This window comes from Salvelinus namaycush, chromosome 41 (assembly GCF_016432855.1).
Source record: "Salvelinus namaycush isolate Seneca chromosome 41, SaNama_1.0, whole genome shotgun sequence".
Classification (NCBI taxonomy): Eukaryota; Metazoa; Chordata; class Actinopteri; order Salmoniformes; family Salmonidae; genus Salvelinus; species Salvelinus namaycush.
Genome location: NC_052347.1, coordinates 21544148 through 21570648, shown reverse-complemented (window position 1 = coordinate 21570648; position 26501 = coordinate 21544148). Strand labels below are relative to the sequence as shown.

Sequence of the window (26501 nt, the reverse complement as noted above, 5' to 3'; positions counted from 1 at the left end):
GATTTGGTCCTGCCGCACATACCTACACGTACGCTACGGTCACAAGACGCAGGCCTCCTTACTGTCCCTAGAATTTCTAAGCAAACAGCTGAAGGCAGGGCTTTCAGGGCTTTCCTATAGAGCTCCAATTTTATGGAATAGTCTGCCTATCCTTGTCAGAGACACAGACTCTGTCTCGACCTTTAAGTCTTTAGTTTAGACTCCTCTCTTCAGTAGGTCCTATGATTGAGTGTAGTCTGGCCCAGGATTGCGAAGGTGAACGAAAAGGCACTGGAGCGATGAACCGCCTTTGCCGTCTCTGCCTGGCCGGTTCCCATCTCTCCACTGGGATTCTCTGCCTCTAACCCTATTACGGTGGCTGCATCACTGGCTTACTGGTGCTCTTCCATGCATCACTTGAGTGGGTTGAGTCATTGACGTGATCTTCCTGTCCGGGTTGGCGCCCCACTCGGGTTTGTGCCGTGGGGAAGATCTTTGTGGACTATACTCGGCCTCGTCTCAGGATGGTAAGTTGGTGGTTGAAGATATCTCTCTAATGGTATGGGGGCTGTGCTTTGGCAAAGTGGGTGGGGTTATATCCTGCCTTTTTGGCCCTGTCTGGGGGTATCATCGGACAGGGCCAAGGTGTCTCCCGACCCCTACTGTCTCAGCCTCCAGTATTTATGCTGCAATAGTTTGTGTCGGGGGGCTAAGGTCAGTCTGTTATATCTGGAGTATTTCTCCTGTCTCATCCGGTGTCCTGTGTGAATTTAAGTATGCTCCCTCTAATGCTCTCTCTCTCTTCTCGTTTGAGAGAATTTGGCAATACGTCCAACCGGCCTTACAACCGCAGACCACGTGTATGACATTATGTGGGTGAGCAGTTTGCTGATGTCAACATTGTCAACAGAGCGGCGGTGCGGTTGTGGTTTGGGAAGGCATAACGAACACAATTGCATTTTATTGATGGCAATTTGAATGACAATCCTGAGGCCCATTGTTGTGCCGTTCATCCGCCGCCATCACCTCATGTTTCAGCATGATACACAGCACCATGTCGCAAGGATCTGTACACAATTCCTGGAAGCTTAAAATGTCACAGTTCTTCCACGGCCTGCATACTCACCAGACATGTTTCCCATTGAGCATGTTTGGGATGCTCTGGATCAACCTGTATACTTTGGACGGTATCAATACACAGCAGTCACTACAAAGATACAGGTGTCCTTCCCAATCAGTTGCCTGAGAGGAAGGAAACAGCTCAAAGACTTCACCATGAGGCCAACAGTGACTATAAAACAGTTACAGAGTATATTGGGTTTGATAGAAGAAACTAAAGATGGATCAACAACATTGTAGTTTCTCCACAATACTAACCCTAATTGACAGTGAATAGAAGGAAGCTTGTAGAGAATAAAACAATATTCCAAAACATGCATCCTGTTTGCAACAAGGCACTAAAGTAATACAGCCAAAAAAAGTGGCAAACTAATTAACTTTGTCATGAATACAAAGTGTTATGTTTGAGGAAAATCCAATACGTTACCAAGTACCACTCCGTATGTTCAAGCATAGTGGTGGTTGCATCATCTTATGGGTATGCTTGTAATCGTGGGGATCGGACCCTTTTTCAATTTTCACCTAAAATGACATACCCAAATCTAACTGCCTGTAGCTCAGGACCTGAAGCAAGGATATGCATATTCTTGATCCCATTTGAAAGGAAACACTTTGAAGTTCGTGGAAATGTGAAATTATTGTAGGAGAATATAACACATTAAATCTTGTAAAACAAAGAAAAAAACATTCCTTTTTATTTTATTTTTTAACCACCATCTTTGAAATGCAAGAGAAAAACCATAATGTATTATTCCAGCCCAGGCGCAATTTAGATTTTGGACACTAGATGGCAGCAGTATATGTGCAATGTTTTAGACTGATCAAATCAAATCAAGTTTATTTTATATAGCCCTTCGTACATCAGCTAATATCTCGAAGTGCTGTACAGAAACCCAGCCTAAAACCCCAAACAGCAAGCAATGCAGGTGTAGAAGCACGGTGGCTAGGAAAAACTCCCTAGAAAGGCCAAAACCTAGGAAGAAACCTAGAGAGGAACCAGGCTATGAGGGGTGGCCAGTCCTCTTCTGGCTGTGCCGGGTGGAGATTATAACAGAACATGGCCAAGATGTTCAAAATGTTCATAAGTGACAAGCATGGTCAAATAATAATCAGGAATAAATGTCAGTTGGCTTTTCATAGCCGATCATTTAAGAGTTGAAAACAGCAGGTCTGGGACAGGTAGGGGTTCCATAACCGCAGGCAGAACAGTTGAAACTGGAATAGCAACAAGGCCAGGTGGACTGGGGACAGCAAGGAGTCATCATGCCCGGTAGTCCTGACGTATGGTCCTAGGGCTCAGGTCCTCCGAGAGAGAGAGAAAGAAAGAGAGAAGGAGAGAATTAGAGAGCCAAGATTTTCAAAATGTTCATAAATGACAAGCATGGTCAAATAATAATCAGGAATAAATGTCAGTTGGCTTTTCATAGCCGACTCATTAAGAGTTGAAAGCAGCAGGTCTGGGACAGGTAGGGGTTCCATAACCGCAGGCAGAACAGTTGAAACTGGAACAGCAGCAAGGCCAGGTGGACTGGGGACAGCAAGGAGTCATCATGCCCGGTAGTCCTGACGTATGGTCCTAGGGCTCAGGTTCTCCGAGAGAGAGAAAGAAAGAGAGAAGGAGAGAATTAGAGAGAGCATACTTAAATTCACACAGGACACTGGATAAGACAGGAGAAGTACTCCAGATATAACCAACTGACCCTAGCCCCCCGACACATAAACTACTGCAGCATAAATACTGGAGGCTGAGACAGGAGGGGTCAGGAGACACTGTGGCCCCATCCGATGATACCCCCGGACAGGGCCAAACAGGAAGGATATAACCCCACCCACTTTGCCAAAGCACAGCCCCCGCACCACTAGAGGGATATCTTCAACCACCAACTTACAATCCTGAGACAAGGCCGAGTATAGCCCACAAAGACCTCCACCACAGCACAAACCAAGGGGGGGCGCCAACCCAGACAGGAAGATCACGTCAGTAACTCAACCCACTCAAGTGATGCACCCCTCCTAGGGACGGCATGAAAGAGCACCAGTAAGCCAGTGACTCAGCCCCTGTAATAGGGTTAGAGGCAGAGAATCCCAGTGGAGAGAGGGGAACCGGCCAGGCAGAGACAGCAAGGGCGGTTCGTTGCTCCAGAGCCTTTCCGTTCACCTTCACACTCCTGGGCCAGACTACACTCAATCATATGACCTACTGAAGAGATAAGTCTTCAGTAAAGGCTTAAAGGTTGAGACCGAGTCTGCGTCTCTCACATGGGTAGGCAGACCGTTCCATAAAAATGGAGATCTATAGGAGAAAGCCCTGCCTCCAGCTGTTTGCTTAGAAATTCTAGGGACAATTAGGAGGCCTGCGTCTTGTGACCGTAGCGTACGTGTAGGTATGTACGGCAGGACCAACTCGGAAAGATAGGTAGGAGCAAGCCCATGTAACGCTTTATAGGTTAACAGTAAAACCTTGAAATCAGCCCTTGCCTTAACAGGAAGCCAGTGTAGGGAAGCTAGCACTGGAGTAATATGATCAAATTTCTTGGTTCTAGTCAGGATTCTAGCAGCCGTATTTAGCACTAACTGAAGTTTATTTAGTGCTTTATTCGGGTAGCCGGAAAGTAGAGCATTACAGTAGTCTAACCTAGAAGTAACAAATGCATGGATTAATTTTTCTGCATCATTTTTGGACAGAAAATTTCTGATTTTTGCAATGTTACGTAGATGGAAAAAAGCTGTCCTTGAAACAGTCTTGATATGTTCGTCAAAAGAGAGATCAGGGTCAAGAGTAACGCCGAGGTCCTTCACAGTTTTATTTGAGACGACTTTACAACCATCAAGATTAATTGTCAGATTTAACAGAAGATCTCTTTGTTTCTTGGGACCTAGAACAAGCATCTCTGTTTTGTCAGAGTTTAAAAGTAGAACGTTTTCAGCCATCCACTTCCTTATGTCTGAAACACAGGCTTCTAGCGAGGGCAATTTTGGGGCTTCACCATGTTTCATTGAAATGTACAGCTGTGTGTCATCCGCATAGCAGTGAAAGTTAACATTATGTTTTCGAATAACATCCCCAAGAGGTAAAATATATAGTGAAAACAATAGTGGTCCTAAAACGGAACCTTGAGGAACACCGAAATGTACAGTTGATTTGTCAGAGGACAAACCATTCACAGAGACAAACTGATATCTTTCCGACAGATAAGATCTAAACCAGGCCAGAACTTGTCCGTGTAGGCCAATTTGGGTTTCCAGTCTCTCCAAAAGAATGTGGTGATCGATGGTGTCAAAGGCAGCACTAAGGTCTAGTAGCACGAGGACAGATGCAGAGCCTCGGTCTGACGCCATTAAAAGGTCATTTACCACCTTCACAAGTGCAGTCTCAGTGCTATGATGGGGTCTAAAACCAGACTGAAGCATTTCGTATACATTGTTTGTCTTCAGGAAGGCAGTGAGTTGCTGTGCAACAGCTTTTTCTAAAATTTTTGAGAGGAATGGAAGATTCGATATAGGCAGATAGTTTTTTATATTTTCCGGGTCAAGGTTTGGCTTTTTCAAGAGAGGCTTTATTACTGCCACTTTTAGTGAGTTTGGTACACATCCGGTGGATAGAGAGCCGTTTATTATGTTCAACATAGGAGGGCCAAGCACATGAAGCAGCTCTTTCAGTAGTTTAGTTGGAATAGGATCCAGTATGCAGCTTGAAGGTTTAGAGGCCATGATTATTTTCATCATTGTGTCAAGAGATATAGTACTAAAACACTTAAGTGTCTCTCCCGATCCCAGGCCCTGGCAGAGCTGTGCAGATCCAGGACAGCTAAGCCCTGGAGGAATACGCAGATTTAAAGAGGAGTCCGTAATTTGCTTTCTAATGATCATGATCTTTTCCTCAAAGAAGTTCATGAATTTATTACTGCTGAAGTGAAAGCCATCCTCTCTTGGGGAATGCTGCTTTTTAGTTAGCTTTGCAACAGTATCAAAAAGAAATTTTGGATTGTTCTTATTTTCCTCAATTAAGTTGGAAAAGTAGGATGATCGAGCAGCAGTGAGGGCTCTTCGATACTGCACGGTACTGTCTTTCCAAGCTAGTCGGAAGACTTCCAGTTTGGTGTGGAGCCATTTCCGTTCCAATTTTCTGGAAGCTTGCTTCAGAGCTCGGGTATTTTCTGTATACCAGGGAGCTAGTTTCTTATGACAAATGTTTTTCGTTTTTAGGGGTGCAACTGCATCTAGGGTATTGCGCAAGGTTAAATTGAGTCCTCAGTTAGGTGGTTAACTGATTTTTGTCCTCTGACGTCCTTGGGTAGGCAGAAGGAGTCTGGAAGGGCATCAAGGAATTTTTGTGTTGTCTGAGAATTTATAGCACGACTTTTGATGCTCCTTGGTTGGGGTCTGAGCAGATTATTTGTTGCGATTGCAAACGTAATAAAATGGTGGTCCGATAGTCCAGGATTATGAGGAAAAACATTAAGATCTACAACATTTATTCCATGGGACAAAACTAGGTCCAGAGTATGACTGTGGCAGTGAGTAGGTCCAGAGACATGTTGGACAAAACCCACTGAGTCGATGATGGCTCCGAAAGCCTTTTGGAGTGGGTCTGTGGACTTCTCCATATGAATATTAAAATCACCAAAAATTAGAATATGATCTGCTATGACTACAAGGTCCGATAGGAATTCAGGGAACTCAGAGAGGAACGCTGTATATGGCCCAGGAGGCCTGTAAACAGTAGCTATAAAAAGTGATTGAGTAGGCTGCATAGATTTCATGACTAGAAGCTCAAAAGACAAAAACGTCTTTTTTTTTTTGTAAATTGAAATTTGCTATCATAAATGTTAGCAACACCTCCGCCTTTGCGGGATGCACGTGGGATATGGTCACTAGTGTAACCAGGAGGAGAGGCCTCATTTAACACAGTAAATTCATCAGGCTTAAGCCATGTTTCAGTCAGGCCAATCACATCAAGATTATGATCAGTGATTAGTTAATTGACTATAACTGCCTTTGAAGTGAGGGATCTAACATTAAGTAACCCTATTTTGAGATGTGAGGTATCACGATCTCTTTCAATAATGGCAGGAATGGAGGAGGTCTTTATCCTAATGAGATTGCTAAGGCGAACACCGCCATGTTTAGTTTTGCCCAACCTAGGTCGAGGCACAGACACAGTCTCAATGGGGATGGCTGAGCTGACTACACTGACTATGCTAGTGGCAGACTCCACTAAGCTGGCAGGTTGGCTAACAGCCTGCTGCCTGGCCTGCACCCTATTTCATTGTGGAGCTAGAGGAGTTAGAGCCCTGTCTATGTTGGTAGATAAGATGAGAGCACCCCTCCAGCTAGGATGGAGTCCGTCACTCCTCAGCAGGTCAGGCTTGGTCCTGTTTGTGGGTGAGTCCCAGAAAGAGGGCCAATTATCTACAAATTCTATCTTTTGGGAGGGGCAGAAAACAGTTTTCAACCAGCGATTGAGTGCTGAGACTCTGCTGTAGAGCTCGTCACTCCCCCTAACTGGGAGGGGGCCAGAGACAATTACTCGATCCCGACATCTTTCTAGCTGATTTACACGCTGAAGCTATGTTGCGCTTGGTGACCTCTGACTGTTTCATCCTAACATCGTTGGTGCCGACGTGGATAACAATATCTCTATACTCGCCAGTTTTAGCTTTAGCCAGCACCATCTTCAGATTAGCCTTAACGTTGGTAGCCCTGCCCCCTGGTAAACAGTGTATGATCGCTGGGTGATTCGTTTTAAGTCTAATACTGCGGGTAATGGAGTCGCCAATGACTAGGGTTTTCAATTTGTCAGAGCTAATGGTGGGAGCCTTCGGCGTCTCAGACCCTGTAACGGGAGGAGTAGAGACAAGAGAAGACTCGGCCTCAGACTCCGACTCGCTACTTAATGGGGAAAACCGGTTGAAAGTTTCTGTCGGCTGAATGAGCGACACCAGTTGAGCATTCCTACAGCATTTCCCTCCAGAAGCCATGAGAAAGTTGTCCGGCTGCGGGGACTGTGCGGGGGGATTTATACTAACGTTACTATCTGTACTTACTGGTGGCACAGATGCTGTTTCATCCTTTCCTACACTGAAATTACCCTTGCCTAACGATTGCGTCTGAAGCTGGGCTTGCAGCACAGCTATCCTCGCCATAAGGCGATCGTTCTCCTGTATATTATGAGTACAGCGACTGCAATTAGAAGACATCATGTTAATGTTACTACTTAGCTTCGGCTGTTGAAAGTGCTGACGAACCATGTCCAGATAAAGCGTCCGGGGGTGAAAAAGTTGAATGAGGGAAAAAAGTTGTGATGGAAAAAATAAAAATATAAACGGTAATTAAAAAGAAAAAAAAACAAACGTAAAGTTGTCAGCTAGTAAAGTAAGGTTGGCAACAAAACGCACAGCAACACGTCTGCAAATTGATCTGATCCAATGAACTATTGTATTTCTGTTCAAAATGTATCAAGACTGCCCAAATGTGCCTAATTGTTTTTTAAATACATTTTCAAGTTCATAACTGTGCACTCTCCTCAAACAATAGTATGGTATTATTTCACTGTAATAACTACTGTAAATTGGACAGTGCAGTTAGATTAACAATAATTTAAGCTTTCTGCCAATATCAGATATGTCTACGTCCTGGGAAATTCTCTTGTTACTTACAACCTCATGCTAATCACATTAGCCTACGTTAGCTCAACTGTCCCGCAGGCGGGACACCAATCCTTTATGACTGAGCTAAGCACAGGCAAAATCCTAGAGGAAAATCTGGTTCAGTCTGCGTTCCACAAGACCCTGGGAGATGAATTCACCTTTCAGCAGGACAATAATCTAAAAACAAGGCCAAATCTACACTGGAGTTGCTTACCAATAAGACAGTGACTGTTCCGGAGTGGCCGAGTTAAAGTTTTGACTTAAATCTACTTGAAAATCTATGGCAAGACCTGAAAACCAATTTGACAGAGCGCGAAGAATTTTGAAGAGAATATAGGTAAATGTTGCACAATCCAGGTGTAGAAAGCTCTTAGAGACTTACCCAGAAAGACTCAGCTGTAGTCGGTGCCAAAGGTTCTATATTTCATTTGCAATACATTTGCCAAAATAAATGTACAATTATTTTTCCCTGTCATCATGAGGTAAATCCTCACGTATTTTGAATAACAACAAAATGTGGAATAGGTCAAGGGGTATGAATACTTTCTGAATGTACTGTAGGCTGCGACTAGCTGGAGGAGGAGCACTCTGGGGGGTTTGGTACACTAACCACTGGAAGGAGAGCGCCTTGGCGGGGTGTAGCTGGTAGCCTGCGGGAAGCCGATTGGCAGGTCATTTAGTAGACCATATGGTACGGCACTTGGTAGGCCTCCTGGTAGGATGCTTTATTGGCCACTTAGTAGGCCGGGGTGGCTGCTTGGTATGCTGCTACACTCCCCCCCCATTGTGTTACCATCCCAGGTTTTGGCACCATGCAAAATAGCTTAGTCTGATTCGGCTTGGTGGGAGTTAACACAATGGGTAGCCTTTGGACATTTTAAAACAGGTTTGGTCTTTATGGCTTCATTTATGGGTAAGTGTTCCATGCTGGTTTGGTTTGAAAGGGGCTAGTTATTGCAGGTGGGGATATTTAAAGAGGTAGTCCCGCCTCTTTCAGGTGGACGTGATTTGGTTGATTACATTGACTGAGGTGTGTGGCAACCAATAAGTAGCAGACTCCCCTCCAGGTAGGAGGGGTTTTGTACACTAAGGCTGCGTTTTGACAGGCAGCCCAATTATGATATTTTTTGCATTAATTGGTCTTTTAACCAATCACCAATCAAATATTTTCACATCAGATCTTTTTCATTGCTGATCTGATTGGTCAAAAGACCAATTAGTGAAAGAAAAACATCTGAATGGAGCTGCCTGTGTAAATGCACCCTGTGCCTTTAACAAGTGTACATGGGCACATAGGGAGAATCTCAATTGCATACTCCTCGAGTTCTCTCTCCTCAAAACCCATTGGACGAGAAAGCAAAGGGTCCCTCCTCTCTGACCTCTTCTAATGGGTTTTGGAAAGGAGGCGAAAACAGAGGTGTCACAGTCTGTCCTTTTGAAAGTCATGTTACAATATATCAGTTATCCTGTCAGAGCTTTCGTGCCGAATCCACTGCAGTGTTTCAGGTGCCACATTTATGGCCATGTCACACCAGTGTGTAGGAGGGAGATTCCAAGATGTGGGAAGTGTGCAGGAGGGCATGGGACAGAGGATTGTGTAGATTCTGTGGAAAAAGTTGTGTGTGCAACTGTAAGGGTGCCCATGTTGCTAGGGATCGGAAGTGTCTGGTGCGAGAGAGGCAGGTTGAGGTGGCCAGAGTCAGAGTAGTGTAGAAGGTGTCATACACTGAGGCTGTGAAGAAAGTAGAGGATGGGTCAAGGGTGAGGGATCCTGGCAGGATCCCTGTGAGTAGTAGATCTGTGCCAGCAAAGAGGGATAGGCCAACGAGTGATATATACTTCAGTAACAAAAAATAGATGTTTTGGTGGCACCTGCAGTGAAGTATTTGGTTGTATAAGATTTGACTTCATTAGAGTTACAGTGTGTGTTGAGTGGTGGTGTCCCGTCTTCTCAGGCCATTGGCATGGTGTAGGAGCAGATAGGGTCAAAGTAGTGGAATGGGCTAGTGGGGTTTTAATGAGTGTAGGGTTAGTTGAAGGGTGTTTATATTTTATTTAGTATTTTCTATCACAAAGTATAATGGATTAATACTATAGTCCAGTTGGGGGTGGTAAGGCAACATATTGGATGCCAACTGCCATTAAACCCCACAGAAGAGGAGGGGACGCGAGGAGTATGCAATTAAGATTCTTCCTTACACAGGCACACACTTACTGTCGATCAGGCTGGACATGGCTGGCGTTGAACCTCACTTGATACTCTGAAAAAGGATACCAAAATAATATATAAATAGGTGACAAAATACAGACCAGTCTTTGGTAAAGGCAGCCAACTTACCAAAGCCCATATCAAACATGGGATCTGCCTCACAAACACCAGTAACCAGCAGTGTGTTAATCTCAACAGGAGGCCCGTCCTACTCTAGTTCAGCTGTAAGCAAGTGGGTCGGATCTGCTAGCTAAAACACCAGGAATACCACTCTCTTCCGGGTGGTGGCATTCTTTCTCATATGGTCAATCAGAAGAACATGGCCTTTTCTCAATTGCATACTTCTCACACCCTCCCTCTTCCTCAAAACCCATTGGAAGAGAAGATCAGAGGGGAGGGACCTCTGGATTTCTCATCCAATGGGTTTTGAGGAGGTGGCAAGGAGAGCAGATACAAGGAGATTGCAATTGAGATTCTCCATATGTGTGAGGAAAGAGATGCACCCAGAGTTGTGGCTGGCTCTGGATACCTTCTTAAAATGTACCCTACAAACCACCCAAAAAGACACGACTAGAAACCACATGATTTTATTAACAAAAATGAGACCATTGTTTTTTCACATGTATCTACTCAGTCTTAACCCTATTGTCTATGGAAGTTACATGTCCACCGAGGAGCAAAAATGCATCAAGGGTTAAATGCAAAAAGGAATTGCCAATTATATCCTCACAATGACAGCTGCTCGTGTCACATCTTGTGTGCAAATTACAGATATTTATAACAGAGAACCTCACGGGTATTGTCATGCCTAAGACTAGTCATTTTCAAGACAGAAGCCAATTCCAAAATGGAAGCTTTTGAAACAGAATGTTATGGAGTTTGAGAGTTCAGTGTTTCACTTGCATATAACCACTTCTACAATATCAGGTGTCAAAACGTAGTGAGTGGTGACAACTGTGGGACCAAGTGAATTTATGTTTATTACAGTTCAGAACTGCTGTGTCAGATGCAGCTAAGTTTAGAATGCACACTTATAGAACTGCCATTGACAAATTACAAACAGAAAAGGAAACCATAGACAAACAAAATAAACTGCCAAAGCCATTTAAAATCAAAAATACCTGACATCCTCCTGTGAATGAACTCAAGCGTAGCCTCACACAAAAATGAACAAATACATTTTTACAGATACTCCACTTTCAAAAGCATAAAAAACACCTAAGTGACACAGAGGCACTTTACGAAGAAGTGAATAGAAGCTGCAAAGTTCACAAACACAGATGGATTCACAGGAAGTAGTACACTTATAAAAAAAGGAGATCTGTCATTAACGTAGGTTGATAATATACACTCACATTTAGTCCAATAGGGCTGTGTTGGGTTACTCAGGGCTAAGAGTTTAACTAGAACGACGGGGGTGTCCAGTGAGAAAGGACGTAAGAATACAACAGACATCTCAATCACAGGTGTTTTCTGTGGCGTCAGGACTGCATAACAGCTCCACTGCTCCCTTCTATTGACCAGAAAGATTGACCATCTCACTTATGGTGAGGTTAAAACTATCTGGATGGTATATTTACAGTACATTTCTTTCTACATGCACAGTAGAGTGGAATTCTATCCAAAATCTCAACACTTCTTCAGACAAGCTGACAATCAGGAGCCATGTTACTGAATCCCCAACCAATGCAGGATAGCATATCTTTCCCCTTGCATTTAGACTGCGCAGTAGGGTCGGTTCACACATTAACCCTTGAAATTCTGTGCATGTTTCAGCTGAAATGACCAGCTGTGCATCTACAGACTAGGCATGCTCATCTAAGAACAGTTGGTTGGTTGCTTTTCAGGTGATGTGTTTTAGTTGTCCCACCTACTCTTTTTGCGTTTTGGTGGATCTGGGACTGCAAAGCTGTCTTCCTCTCGGTCTCCTTTCCCCTCAGCTCTGTCCCCCCTTCCTTCACTCTCTGCCCTGTCTCCACTCTCCCTGTCACCTCTACAATCGTCTCGCTCTCTGTCCCTTCTACTTCCGTCTCCATTACGACTATCGCCATGGCGCCCGCTGCTGCCATGGCGATCCTTGTCCCCGTATCTGTCGCGGTCTGCGTGCCGGTCCCGCTCCCCATAGCGGTCCCGCTCTCCCCCGCCACTGTGCCGCTCGCTCCTGTCTCTCCTGTCACGATAGTGGCCATCTCCATGGCGACTCCTGTCATCACCATGTCTGTCACGGGGCCCTTCCCTGGGTGAGGGTGGGGCGGCATACCCCTGAGGAGCAGTGGCCTGGCTGTCTGACACAGAGCTCAGGGAGCCGGCGCTGGTGAAGCCTGGCATCTTGGTGCCCATGCCGAGGGCTGCTGGAGGGGCCATGGCTAAGGAGGGGGGCCCACGGGGCCGGTCTGGGCCCTCAGGGGCCCCGGTGGGGACGGAGCTCAGACTTCCAGCGCTGGTCCAGCCTGAAGAGCTACTGGACTTAGTGGTGAGTTTAGGAACCATGCCGGACGCCGCCACAAAGTGGTTCTTATACTGAGACTGGGAAAAAATAGACACAACGATTAAAGAGGGACTTCTAGACTAACAGAAATAATTAAATGAGAAAAAGGGATAAAGCTAACAGAATAGATAGTGAATGATAGTTTAATTACCTGGAAGGCTGACTTCATTGCTGACATGCGGTCTCCCATGGCTCCGGTAGGCTTGCTGTAGCCCTCATAGTTACCCATGGCAGCACCACCACTACGCTCCTGGAGAAACAACAAAATGTCAACAATCACCAAGAGTTACACTATTATGCCACTGATCTACCAACAAGATAAAACACTACAAATAACAGAATTTATGTTACAAATAGACATGGCCAACTCACAGAACTTTCAGCTCCCAATCCTGGCCTCTCTCTGTAGCCCAGACCACCTCCTCCAATGTTTAGCTTCTTTCCTTTGCCGCCCTTGAAGCGTGATTTCCTGAACCAGGGATTCTGAGAGGAATACATCAAAGGAGGTCAGCAAAGACATCATATAAAATGAACCTTTCCATAGCCGTCCTCAATGGTCAGTCAGGGACATGTAGAATGGCTTACCTGCATTGCCAAGTCCATCAGTTCCTTAGAGACGCTTTGATTGGCTCCCTCCAGGTTACGCACAAGGTCTCCTGCAAATGATGTGTCTTTACTGGTGAGAAGGGTGTAGGCAACACCCTTTTCTCCAGCACGACCTGTTCGGCCAATTCGGTGTGTGTGTGTGTCGATGTCCCGAGCCACGTCATAGTTCACTACTGTGCGTATTGAAGGGATATCCAGACCACGGGCTAGGGAGGAAATGACAAAGAAGCAGTGAATGATAGAATGACAAGTATGTAGGAGCACTGGAATTCAGGCAAAAACAATCAAATCATTGTCAGTGTCTGTGTAGTCATACACAGATCTCTGATGATTGGAACGTTGTGCCACATTCATTCCCCACCCCCTCGTCTGCAGCCCACCCCCACCTCACCTGCCACGTCAGTGGCCACCAGCACGGGCAGACTCTTCTTCTTGAAGTCAGCGATGACCTTGTTCCTCTCACTCTGGTCCATGTCTCCGTGCAGCAGGCCCAGGCTGTGGCCCTCCTGGGTCAGGTTGGTGGCCAGCTCGTCACAGTTGGCCTTCTTGGTGACGAAGATAAGTACAGAGCCAGAGGAGGTAAACTCCACCAGGCGGCGGGTCAGCCAGCCCCACTTCTCCACCCCACTGGGCATGATCTCCACTACCTGGGTCACATCCTCATTGGCCTGGGGAGGAAGGATGGAGGATTGAAGAGCATTAGATGACTAAACTCCAGAAAATGTTCTGCCGCCAGCTGGTTGACTGTTATGGCAATGTAGAACTTTAAATAAATGATAGAAGTGGCAATCAGATGGTGTTAGAAGAGCCACTGGTCTGACCTCCCCGATGTCTCCCTGCACCACGCGGATGGGGTCCACCAGGATATCTCTAGCCAGCCTCTCAATCTTCTTACGGAAGGTGGCGCTGAACAGAAGAGCTGTGAGGACAGGAGTAAAGTTAAGGTTCATAGGACGGGGTTGTCTTATCTAAAGCCTCTAACAAGTGTACATGCACACATACACACACTTACTCTGTCGATCAGGTCGGACATGGCTGGCAATGGATCTCACTTGATACTCTGAAAAAAAGTTTCCAAAAGTATATGATATAAATAGGTGTCAAACCAACTTCAGTGAACAATCTTCTGGGCCTAGTGGTCATTGGGAACAAAATAAATAAGGGAAAGCCAACTTACCAAAGCCCATATCAAACATTCTATCTGCCTCATCAAACACCAGGTATGTCACTCTCTGCAGAGAGGTGGCCTTCTTTTTCACATGGTCAATCAGACGACCCTGTGTGAAGAACAACATACACAACCCAATAAGTGAAATGACCTCAGGGGATTCTTTTCCTCCAATACATAAAGACTAAACAGTCTACCACAGTGATTGTCAACTAGAGCTCTTACCGGGGTGCACACAACTATCTCTGCCCCCTCCTGAAGAGCCTTGGCCTGCTCCCACATGCTGCCGCCTCCATACACCGCCACCGAGCGCAGGGAGTAAGCTTTCCCAAAACGCTTACACTCCGCGTGGATCTAGGGAGCACAACCATCATTTTCAGGGGCCCAATCAACTTTTTGTCATGGAAATGTTTTGTTCCTGACCCATCTCTCCCTGGCTGTCTTACCTGCTGACAGAGCTCCCTGGTGGGGCACACGATGACTGCGATGGGCCCCTCTCCAGTCTCCAGTTCCTTCTGGTCCATGATGTGAACTAGCATGGGCCAGATGAAGGCTGCAGTCTTGCCACTACCAGTTTTCGCAATGCCAATCATGTCACGTCCACTCAGGGCAATGGGAACTCCCTACAGGACAGATGGGGAAGAAAATACAGGTGAGGCCTATTTGCTACTAAAGCAATATGAAAGTACCAAAAAGAAAGACCTAGGAAACAAGCTGCTTAGGTACCTGGCACTGAATAGGTGTTGGCTGAGTGTACTCCGACTTGCGGATTATGTGCATCAGCTGCTCATCAAACCCAAAGTGGGCGAAGCTGGTGGAGAGTTTAGGAGGGGCGGCACCAGACACCTGCCAAATTCAATGAAGCAAAATAAATAGGCAAGAGGCTTTTGGTTAAAGAGACAATGTGATCATACAACAGTTGTCTGTAAGTGGTATGTTGGCTAGGATTGTGTGGTTGGGTTTAGATGTGGTTGTATGTGCGCGTGTCCTTCTCCGGACACTTACCCGCAGGTTGAGTTTGTGTCTCAGCTCAAACACCTCTGTGCCTGTCAGGCTGAGAAGCTCCTCATGCTCGTTGTAGAAGTTCCTCTCAAAAGGTGGGTAGTCAATCTATAAGGGGATGACATAAATGTAGGACCTCAGACACACACAAAAAAAAACTCCAATTGACATGATAAGATATAACTTCCTGCCTCTTGGCTCAGATAGGTGCAGTATGCAGCTGTTACCTCAGAGTGGTCCATCGGGGGCAGGGGCATGATGATCTTCTTAGTGGTGGGGGCAATGGGATTCCCATCACTGTCGTAATCTATGTTCTCATCCTCGTCCTCTGCGGTCAGCCCAGCTGTGGGATTCTCTGCCATGTAGCGGAAGTAGGCTTCCTGCACAGAGCACAGCCGCATGAGTCAACCAGAGTCAGCTTAAACGCCTAATGTAGCACACATTCATGCAGGCACTCTTACCACTCTCATAACCGGGGGATATACATTCAAATACAGTCAACGGCAAAATGCTCTGATGATCGCTCATATCAATGTCGGAGTCTAAGCCATTTTATGTTTTAACACTCAATTTAAACCAGTCTTTGCGTTATTCAGGCTGAAATTGATCACAGTGGCAGATTTTATAACCCCCCTTCACAAAGTAGTAAGATCAGCAACAGTTAATAGTAAACATTCATTACAGTATGGCATATTTGAAAAGAGATAAACTATTAATCAACATGCTTAGTTTAGGCATGGGTATATTAAAAAAAATATATATAATTGACATCACAAGTATGCATGTAGATATCCAAGAAGGATAGGGCGAAGGATTCAACCTGCAATTGGGTTTGTTAGCATAGTGTGAGAGAGCGAGAGTAAAAGAGAGAAAAAAAGAGCGAGAGATGTGGTAGGTGGCGAGACTTGGCCATAGATGGGTCGGGAGGGGAGGTTGGGGTCTGGAGGCTCTCTGATCAGTAGTAAATTATGAACGTTGGATGGATCACTTACTTGTTCATCTTCCTCTTCAATGTCATCACGTATACCCCTGTAAAAACAAGCGGAGAAAAAAAAAACTTCCCTGCGACTCGTTTGTTCACCCATGATTCCCCACAACCTGTCTAATGTCACGCTTATCCCCTCCCTACAAAGTCGCCATGCAAGGCAGGCTTGATTAGTTACCTACAGTATGGACCAACTGGGGAAATTTAAGGTAATTGAATGGCAAGACAGATTATTTCAAATGAGACATATCTTTGCTCCACAGTGGTGAATGATTGCAGTTGAAGTGGAAACTTATATCTACATTATCTTAATAACATGCTAGAGTTTTGGGATGAGAATAGATTAATAATTTTGACATGACTAATTACCATGGAAATATGTGCAAATCAATACACAGGTGCATGGCAAGAATGTACTACAACTGCCTGCCTGGCAGCCTTGAATAGGGCCTTTGCTAATAATATTTTTGCTTATATTATTGACAAGGTAATTTTGAAGGACCTAAGCTTAAAGGGTAGAAATTTAAGGGATCTTACTTTTCAACCTTCTTTTCCTTCTCTTTTTCCTCCAGTTTCTTCATATCTTTAGCTGCTTGGTCCTAGAGCAGACAAGAGGGTGAACAATATACCCCCCTTCAATATTTCCCAAAAGCTCTGTGACAATAACCCCAGATTTTAAGCAGACGAACTACGGATAAAATGTGTATATTCCTACATGATCCAGGTTTAATAGGGGAATCCTTGACTCACCTCAACTTGGGCCATGAAGGCATCAAGAGGATCATCCTCACTGTCTGAGCCCCCTCCAGACTGGAATTGTTGCCGTGTGGGGGAGTTCTCAGCTGGGATATATGGCAAATCTGTGATGCTTGACTCCTCTTCATCATCTTCAAAATACCTGGAAATGGGTTAGGAAAGTTATCACCAGTCAAATGTCATTGAAATCAATGTAATACATCCTGCATAACTGGTTGATAATACAGCATACGAAGCACGCCAAACTCAACCCTAAAGGAAAGATAAGTCTACACTCACGCATTCTCTTCATCAAAATTGGCTCTTTTTGTTCCTATCTTGTAGAATGCAGGGAGTTGCTGGTTCTTGCCATAACCTCCAGCTGTCCCTGCGCCTCCGAAGGACGTGTGGGATTTCTGAGGCACGCGCAGTTCTTCTTTCTTTCCTCCTCCTCCTCCTCCACCACCACCACCAAGGGAAAATCCTCCAAACCCGAACCCTCGCTTACCACTTGGGCCACCCTTGCTCCAGTTCATAGCTGTTCTACAGAAGTAAGGGGAAATAAAAAAACATAACATTTGGTGTTTGACTGTTGTACATTGCTGTTGCATTCCAGTCCATTCATCGCAGGCCTTGTGTGTCACCCACAAACGTCTGCTAAATGCTAATCATCTCGTAAATCACTGTCTGGGGATGTCAAAGATTATCTGTGGCTTCTGGCAAATTGAAGATATAAAATATTGCATTAATCTGTGTCTATCTAATGTTTGGATCTCATTAATTGGCTAAATTAAACTAGCTAACGTTAGCATGCTACGCTTCTCTAGGGCCGCAGCAGCACGACGAAGAAGTGGGTGTGTGACAAATGACTGACTGAGCAACTATGGCTTGTCAAAGGATATTTGCAAAAGCAGTTAAATCTAGTGTACGTTATACACTATAAACTAACCTCATGGATTCATGTACTGTTTATTTACCTGTTTTCACCACCAAGAAAGATCTGTTTACCACTGCCAAATCTCACAGCGCGACTCGAAAGTGTTTTGCGTCATTACCGTGTGTAGACGTAGATTACGCGCGACGGATTGCTTCTCACAACAACGAACCAATCAACGCAAACATGTGACATTAGTTACCGCCCCTTTTCGATAATAGTTGTTTGTTGAAAATGGTAGCTAACAAACTCGCTCCACCAGATACTAGCTAGCTAATTCTTCAAGTTAACATATAGGTAGGTTACTAGCTATCGGCGTTTATATAGCAACCTAGCTGATCTGTGTTGTTTAATGTAATGAAAAAGATAGCGTAAGCAAGCCACGCTAACGTTTTTTTAATTAATTTTTTTACATAGCTAACGTTAGCTAGTAGTCCTGCTAATAAAATGTTTTTGGGCCTATCTATTATACTATTTGTGAAATGGTTTTCACATTTAACGTTACAACTTAAATTATTCTATAGGCAGGTTATAGTTAGCTACATGTCTTGTTCATAGCGAAGTAACGTTAACCTGTTTCCTTTCCTCTGTTACTGTGTTAGTATTTCTTTTGGAGGGATTTTTTTCTGGATGGGGTTTCAGCGGTTCTAGCTGCCACAATCGACAGATCCATGTCTTTTCTGGTGAGTGAACTCAGTTAGCGCTCCCCTGCCTGTTGGCGTTAGCGCTCCGTCTAGAAAATATATCAAATACTTATGTTGAATCCTTACAGTGTCACAGCAATGATCAGTTATTGGAGAAGTGATTGACCTGTGGTATCTGCACTTTCTTTCTCCCTCTCTCAATCCCAGTTTTGGGTCTCAGAGAAATTGAGTGTGGAGAGCCTGAGGGATTTAGAGTTTTTTGGAGGTAAGGTCAAAGGTTATCCTAAAAAGGCTTCCCCAATCAACTGCTGCTTACACACAAGACCTATCATCAGCTATGAGGTTGCCCAACCCTCATACAGAACCTGCTGGCTATATCCTAAGTGCAGCTTTGCTTTCAAAACAAGATATTGCATTGCACAGTTTTTAAAAAGCAACACACTCTAACAAACAATTGACATAATACAATTTAAACCTACTGGAATCCAATCAGCATTGGTTCTTTGGCAATATGTGGCTGGATACCTCTGTCTCCCACATAGATTCAGGACACATAAGAGCTACTGCTTGCTTCGATGTTCTGCAGGTGTCAAATGTCTCACTGTACCTTACATGTGTGCCATGAAGAGAGTTTGTTCCAGTGTGATGTCTCCTTGTCTGGAAGACTTGATCAATGCAGTAAATGTGCAGCCTCAGAATACTGCATGTCAGATTAATATTCTGTTACGCCGTCGGTCTTTGTAGTATATACGAAGTTGACATGATACCTAGGTCAAATATTTATTAAGGAAATCATATTTTAACGGTAACAAGTGTGGTGGAGATGAGGCATGTTCAAAGAGATGTTTCTACAGTATGTGGGTCTTATTAGACACTAACATGAGGACAGGAAAGCACTGTCAATTTATCAGTGGTTGAAGAATCGGTTTACATAGAGAGGAACTGAATAGCTGGGGAGGGGTGGCTTCACTATCAAGCTTTGCATTATCTTCATATTTCTGTGCGCTCAGCTTACATTGCATAATTGTTCTGTGTTCGGTCATACGCTTGATTTCAAGTTTGGTTTTGGCTGCTTCCTGTTCCCATGGCAATGCATAATCACTCAATCCCGCTAGACTGAATCCTCAGATTCCTCACTGATTTAACAGATGCATCAGAGGTATCTAATTAGCCTAAACTGAATCCTCCTTGTTATGGGAGCCAGCTAGCAGCATTGATCCGACTCCTGCAACAAACACCACATGCTATACTTTACACTTACAGTGTACCTAATGGTTCCTGAGCTGCTCTAAACACAGATCCTTCTCTTGTGTGTCTGTTTGTTTGTCATTGATGTGGTTTCTCTACCACAGAGCAAGCTCAGGGAAGCTCTCACAGGAAAGTAAGTGCGGTACTCCAGTCACGGCTCTCGATCGTTCCATCTGCCTGTGTGTGAGGGTGGAGCCAACGTGAATGAATTCACAAGCCCTTTGTGCTTTTGTGCATGGGCATCTGATTCACAATGCTGTGCTGTATGTGCTTTGTATTTTGAGGCCCATCCTACTTCACCCACCAGGGTTTCCTATTGGGGGAGCTTACAGTAGTGATGTCCTCTTGATGAGACATGGTTGGGTTGGAGAGAGCAACTGAGGTTGTCAAGTCTGATGAAAAAAAGATGTGATCAGTATAAGTGGACAGATGGATCACCCCATTAATACTACTTGTTACCTGATGGCTCCATCGGTTGCTCCAGAGATCAAAACAGTCCTTCCTGATTCATAAAGTTGACCTCAGTTTGTGTCTTTTAGAGTGGGAAATGATGGGTCATCCGTAATTACCAGGCTTAATTGACCTGCACTTGTCTTTTACGGCTGTCACGGAAAACGGCTGTTTGGTCTCAGCTGACAGATAATCTCCCTGTAAAGCCGACCTTAATGGGCCCTTAGGAACTTCGGTGTGGTCTTAACATGGTGTTACTATTTGATTTATGGTTTCTGTTGTTCTTCACTGAAAGTCCTCACTAATTTTGACCAAGCCTGTTTCATGTTTGTGAAGTAGTTTAAGTGTGGACACTTTGTCTATTGCCTGTGTTCACTGTACTTCTCCCTTACTAGAAAGCAGAGGGCATGTAGGTGGGTGGTGGGAGGGTATGAGCAACTGGTTATTTGTTCATGTCTAATGTGTCACTGTTGTGGAAATCTCTGGATCCACCAATGGTTGTGAACTGGAGTTGAATGGAATGGATCGAGTTCCATGTGTTCCATTTTTGGCAACACCGTCTGAGTGATTTAACGTGATGGGCATCTACCTCGCAATGCTGGCTGGAAATTGGTAGAGAAATGGTTATTATGCTGTTACTGCATTTTTTAAAATTTTATTAAAAACCTAATACAGTTGAAGTCGGAAGTTTGCATACACCTTAGCCAAATACATTTAAACTCAGTTTTTCACAATTCCTGACATTTAATCCTAGTAAAAATTCCCTGTCTTAGGCCAGTTAGGATCACCACTTTATTTTAAGAATGTGAAATGTCAGAATAATAGTAGAGATAATGATTTATTTCAGCTTTTATTTCTTTCGTCACATTCCCAGTGGGTCAGAAGTTTACATGCACTCAATTAGTATTTGGTAGCATTGCCTTTAAATTGTTTAGCTTGGGTCAAACGTTTTGGGTAGCCTTCCACAAGCTTCACACAATAAGTTGGGTGAATTTTGGCCCATTCCTCCTGACAGAGCTGGTGTAACGGAGTCAGGTTTGTAGGCCTCCTTGCTCGCAACACGCTTTTTCAGTTCTGTCCACAAATTTTCTATAGGATTGAGGTCAGGGCTTTGTGATGGCCACTCCAATACCTTGACTTTGTTGTCCTTAAGCCATTTTGCCACAACTTTGGCAGTATGCTTGGGGTCATTGTCCATTTGGAAGACCCCTTTTCAACCAAGCTTTAACTTCCTGACTGATGTCTTCAATATATCCACACAATTTTACTTCCTCATGATACCATCTATTTTGTGAAGTGCACCAGTCCCTCCTGCAGCAAAGCACCCCCACAACATGATGCTGCCACCCCCGTGCTTCACAGTTGGGATGGTGTTCTTTGGCTTGCAAGCCTCCCCATTTTTCCTTCAAACATAACGATGTTCATTATGGCCAAACAGTTATATTTTTGTTTCATCAGACCAGAGGACATTTCTCCAAAAAGTATGATCTTTATCCCCATGTGCAGATGCAAACCGTAGTCTGGATTCTTTATGGTGGTTTTGGAGCACTGGCTTCTTCCTTGCTGAGTGGCCTTTCAGGTTATGTCGATATAGGGCTCGTTTTACTGTGGATATAGATACTTTTGTACCTGTTTCCTCCAGCATCTTCACAAGGTCCTTTGCTGTTGTTCTGGGATTGATTTGCACTTTTCGCACCAAAGTACGTTCATCTCTAGGAGACAGAACGCGTCTCCTTCCTGAGCGGTATGGCGGTTGCGTGGTCCCATGGTGTTTATACTTGCGTATTATTGTTTGTACAGATGAACGTGGTACCTTCATGCGTTTGGAAATTGCTCCCAAGGATGAACCAGACATGTGGAGGTCTACAATTGTTTTTCTGAGGTCTTGGCTGATTTCTTTTGATTTTCCCATGATGTCAAGCAAAGAGGCACTGAGTTTGAAGGTAGGCCTTGAAATACATCCACAGATACACCTCCAATTGACTCAAATTATGTCAATTAGCCCATTAGAAGCTTCTAAAGCCATGACATAATTTTCTGGAATTTTCCAAGCTGTTTAAAGGCACAGTCAACTTGGTGTATGTAAACTTCTGACCCACTGGAATTGTGATACAGTGAAATAATCTGTAAACAATTGTTGGAAAAATTACTTGTCATGCACAAAGTAGATGTCCTAACCGACTTGCCAAAATTATAGTTTGTTAACAAGAAATTAGTGGAGTGGTTGAAAAACGAGTTTTAATGACTGCAACCTAAGTGTATGTAAACTTCCAACTTCAACTGTACGTTTAGGCCAACACCCCATACCAGGGCTCTACAGTGGTACCATTTTGGTTGCATATGCACCGAAATATTTTACTGTTACCTGGAATTTTAATTTGGGAGCACCCGTGCCCCTTGGGGGAAAAAACATTTTGTAATTGTTGTCAATTCTTGTCATTAATACCTCATATTTTTCATTGTGCCCCTACAATTCTATGTGCTCCTACATTTTAACTTAGGAGCACATGCTCTTTTTTTTTTGCATATAGCCCTGCATACATTGTTTTCCAGTCAAACATTTTGACAGTGAAAATAGTTTTATTTCTGAGCATCTTTTAAGACTTATTGGATCCATATTTTCATCTTTTGAGATGATACATGAGATGCTCACGTCTCCGCCCAACAATGGGAGTCATTGTTCCAAAGGCGGGAAGGCAGGAAACAAGCTTAAGTCCAAAATAAGCCCATAGAAACACATTGGGCTCATTTTGGACACATGTTGGCGAGAGTGCAACCTCTTGCTTCGCCTCTTCCTCTCTGAACACACTCACATTATTATTTTTGGGTACCCACTCTGCATGTATCTTACCATGAGCGTTAATATTTCAAGCACTATGGTGTGATGAGGTTTAGAGAAGGCATGATTCATAAATTATGTAGCTTCTTGCTTATAATTTGCCACCAACAGAATTCAAACCTGAAGTTAGATCTTCTCCACTCAGGTTCCACAAGTACTGCTCGTACACACTCCGTTCTGTAGTCTGCCTGTATATGATTTAGCATCAACCATCACGTCTGACCAAGCCTTTGCAGGCCACTCTCACAATGCCACAAGTAAAGCCCAACACTAAGGGCCAATATATGCTAGCATTTCAAATGCTAACTCCTTCCCTGCTGCCGCCTTCCCCCCAGGCCCATGAAGACAGCCACGAGAGCCTGACCTCAGTCCCACGGCGGGACACCATGGGAAGCTTCCTCCCTGACAGCAGCGCCTATGAGCTCCTGACCATCATAGGTCAGTCAGTCTCAGGCTTCCAACCCCAGTGACTTTGTTGTTGAATACATTGTTTGTGTACCTGTTTCTAGTCTAATTTGGTGTGTGTTTTGCTGTGCTAGGTCGAGGCCTGGAGGACTTGATGACCGTCAACCTTGCCAGATACAGACCCACAGGGGAACATGTAGCAATCCGTCGGATTGACCTGGAGTCCTGCACCAATGAAATGGTCAACTACCTGCAGGTCTGGACCTGTCACCATCCATCTATCATTCTACCATCCATCTGTCACATTTCCCTTTGCCAGGCAGACAGACATCAGTCAAATCATCCTTGTCTTTATATCCCTCTTTCACTCCTCCACTCTGAATGCATTCATCCCTTGCTTTATGACATCACCTGTTATGTAATCCAACCTCCCATCTCTGTCTGTCTAATTTGTATCTATTACATACCTCAATGTAATCTCCCTCTGTCCATTAAACCTAACCCAGTCGAATCTCTGTCTCTCTCTCAGGCTGAGCTCCATGTATCTAAGCTGTTCCACCACTCCAGCATCCTGCCCTACAGGAGCATCTTCATAGCAGAGAACGAGCTGTGGGTCATCTCTCCCTTCATGGCCTATGGTGAGGATTCACAGACAGGAGAGCACTGACTAACACTACTCTGGTCCTAGTCAAATGTAGTCAAAAGCTAAATGTAGACCGGAGGACTCTAGTTACCATTCCCACACTAAGGTAATTTGTCTCCACCTAATCCTACTATTCACAGTCCTCTGCTCTCTCACTGACTAATGTAGTGTCTAACATGTGCTAGGGTCGGCCAGAGACCTGATCAGCAGCCACTTCACTGATGGGATGAATGAGCTGGCCATCGCCTACATCCTACTGGGCATGCTCAAAGCCCTGGACTACATCCACCACATGGGCTATGTACACCGGTAAGTACAAAGTACACACAGGCCCAGGACTTTTCATGCAGGATTGTGACATGGCGTCTAATTGTGTGTGTTTAGGAGCGTGAAGGCCAGCCACGTGTTGATCTCGGTAGACGGTCAGGTGTGTATGTCTGGTCTGAGGAGCATCATCAGTCTGATCCGTCACGGCCAGCGGGCCAGAGTGGTCCATGACTTCCCCCAGTACAGCATCAAGGTGTTGCCCTGGCTCAGCCCAGAGGTGCTGCAGCAGGTAACTCCATACCACACCTGGCTAACATACAATACCTTGCTTTTAAACTATAATACCTTAATTTGTTTCTATCGGTCAACCCTGGTGTGTGTGCATGTCAGAATCTGCAGGGATACGACTTCCGGTCAGACATCTACAGTCTTGGCATCACAGCCTGTGAGCTAGCCAATGGACATGTGCCCTTCAAAGACATGCCAGCCACACAGGTGACTAGTGGCCTGATCAACCCCTCACGCTATCTTTATTCTGAAAGATCTATATTCTGCCCCTCACTTGACTGGTATCTCTCTCCATTCCTCTTCCTCCCCTCTGTCCTCTAGATGTTGCTGGAGAAGCTGAACGGGACAGTCCCCTGTCTGTTGGACACCACCACCATCCCCCCAGAGGAGCTGACCATGAAGCCCTCCCGCTCTGGGGCTGACTCTGGGATCTGTGAGGGCCCCAGCACCGGTGGGGCCCACCACTCTAACGGAGAGCCCTCCTCCTTGGGGAGCCACCCCTACAGTCGTACCTTCTCTCCCCACTTCCATGCTTTTGTGGAGCTGTGTCTACAGAGGGACCCAGAGAAGAGGTGAACCATGCCAAGCTAGGCTGCTGGTCCTCACATTGATTGTCTTATGAATTTTAGCTCATTTAATTGTTTATCCCCCTCCCTCAGACCCTCAGCCAGTGCTCTCATTGGTCATTCCTTCTTCAAACAGGTCAGTAGGATCTAGTTCCTCCCCCCTCAACATCAATGTACAACATTTAAGTCATATAATGGCTTCATTCAGTCACACACTTGATTATTAGAATCCCAATGAGATTTCTTTCCATTCCCTAGATCAAGCGTCGGCCATCGGAGGCTCTGCCTGAGCTGTTCCGGCCCGTAACGCCCATCACGGGCTTTGAGAGTACCCAGCCTCAGGATGCTGCCTCTGGACTGGCCAGCCTGGAGTCTGGCCTCAGCCACATGGATGTGGATGACTGGGACTTCTGACCACAGAGGAAGAGGAAGGAGGTGTGTGTAGTAACCAAGAGGTTAACAGGAGACGCTCTGAGAAGACTTCGGACTGGATTTACGCTTTGTTCTTATTAAATGGCCCATGTAAATAATTCAAACTAAGCCGTTTCTCCTCCCTTTGACTGGGTTTAAAAGCCAGCTGCCATCTCACCTCCTTTATTATCGCTCTAGTCTAAAAGATGCATGAGCAGACAGACCCTTGCACTGACTGACACCCAATTCCTCTCACGCACACATCTCTCCAGATTCTACTAAAGCTCTGGACCCATCAAAGAACTGTATGGGGGAGTATGTCCAGTCAGCTCTTTCACTTGCCAATGGAGATGTTCCATTAAAGGTAAAGCAGGGAGACTACCTCTTATTTGATGAGTTGTACTTGACCCTATCTAGAGCCATCTGTTGACATTACAAAGACCAGGAACTGACCGCATTACCAAGGGTTGATCCAATCAGCCATCTAGCCAGCACAACAGATGGAAGATTCCAGAAGTTTGTCCAAGGCTATCACGAACCAGACAGTGTTTGCATTTCCTCACAGCTGAGAAGAGGCTCTCATACTGAACCATCAGTTTTACAGGAGAGGTAAGAAATATCTACCTGAAACCCTCAACTGAAGATGGCAAAGCAAGTTAACACTAGACTGTGCCAACTGAGGTCCATGTATTTGATTAACCTTCCTGTTATTGGCCATTTATGTCCTGCAAAAAAGTGAATGTTACAATGGTGCTTGTTTCAGATAGTTTGTCTGGGTTTCACGAAGGGAAAGTGTTGGGAGTGTCAACTATTTTACTTGATAATAAATACCTGTCACCTCGGGGCTCTCACTGTCATTGTATTG

The 26501-nt window shown here is 44.8% G+C and overlaps 2 protein-coding genes across 4 annotated transcripts; one reads left to right on the top strand and one right to left on the bottom strand.

Moving 5' to 3' along the window:
• Positions 1–10528: 10528 nt before the first annotated feature.
• On the bottom strand, positions 10529–17998 carry LOC120034166 (ATP-dependent RNA helicase DDX42-like). The gene is made up of 18 exons (XM_038980617.1): positions 17919–17998; positions 17242–17484; positions 16957–17104; positions 16744–16805; positions 16214–16250; positions 15449–15601; positions 15225–15329; positions 14946–15065; positions 14666–14842; positions 14445–14573; positions 14229–14328; positions 14064–14111; positions 13873–13970; positions 13443–13719; positions 13031–13257; positions 12818–12928; positions 12597–12695; positions 10529–12483 (listed from the first exon to the last, which is right to left on the bottom strand). The coding sequence occupies exons 2-18, from the start codon at positions 17475–17477 to the stop codon at positions 11815–11817; spliced, it is 2796 nt and encodes a 931-aa protein (XP_038836545.1). The 5' UTR covers positions 17478–17484; positions 17919–17998; the 3' UTR covers positions 10529–11814.
• An 89-nt stretch (positions 17999–18087) lies between these two features.
• LOC120034385 (STE20-related kinase adapter protein alpha-like) lies at positions 18088–26493 on the top strand. Of its 3 annotated transcripts, XM_038980920.1 has the most exons (12): positions 18155–18172; positions 18478–18558; positions 18727–18784; positions 23392–23494; positions 23596–23717; positions 23991–24099; positions 24290–24413; positions 24489–24660; positions 24762–24866; positions 24981–25231; positions 25319–25361; positions 25484–26493. In XM_038980920.1, the coding sequence occupies exons 4-12, from the start codon at positions 23443–23445 to the stop codon at positions 25637–25639; spliced, it is 1134 nt and encodes a 377-aa protein (XP_038836848.1). In that variant the 5' UTR covers positions 18155–18172; positions 18478–18558; positions 18727–18784; positions 23392–23442; the 3' UTR covers positions 25640–26493. The 3 variants fall into 3 exon arrangements, with proteins under 3 accessions (XP_038836847.1, XP_038836849.1, XP_038836848.1); XM_038980919.1 differs by lacking the exon at positions 18727–18784 and having other exon boundaries at positions 18088–18172; XM_038980921.1 differs by lacking the exons at positions 18727–18784; positions 25319–25361 and having other exon boundaries at positions 18088–18172; positions 25484–25658.
• Positions 26494–26501: the final 8 nt, after the last annotated feature.

Excerpts from the sequence above, each read along its gene's own strand:
- LOC120034166 (XM_038980617.1), bottom strand. The coding sequence starts at position 17,477 with ATGAACTGGAGCAAGGGTGGCCCAAGTGGTAAGCGAGGGTTCGGGTTT. Across the intron at positions 17,105-17,241 it reads AATTTTGATGAAGAGAATGC|GTATTTTGAAGATGATGAAG; the intron begins GTGAGTGTAGAC and ends ACCCATTTCCAG. Across the intron at positions 13,720-13,872 it reads TGCAGGGAGACATCGGGGAG|GCCAATGAGGATGTGACCCA; the intron begins GTCAGACCAGTG and ends CTTCCTCCCCAG.
- LOC120034385 (XM_038980919.1), top strand. Across the intron at positions 23,718-23,990 it reads AAATGGTCAACTACCTGCAG|GCTGAGCTCCATGTATCTAA; the intron begins GTCTGGACCTGT and ends TCTCTCTCTCAG. Across the intron at positions 24,661-24,761 it reads GCCCAGAGGTGCTGCAGCAG|AATCTGCAGGGATACGACTT; the intron begins GTAACTCCATAC and ends TGTGCATGTCAG.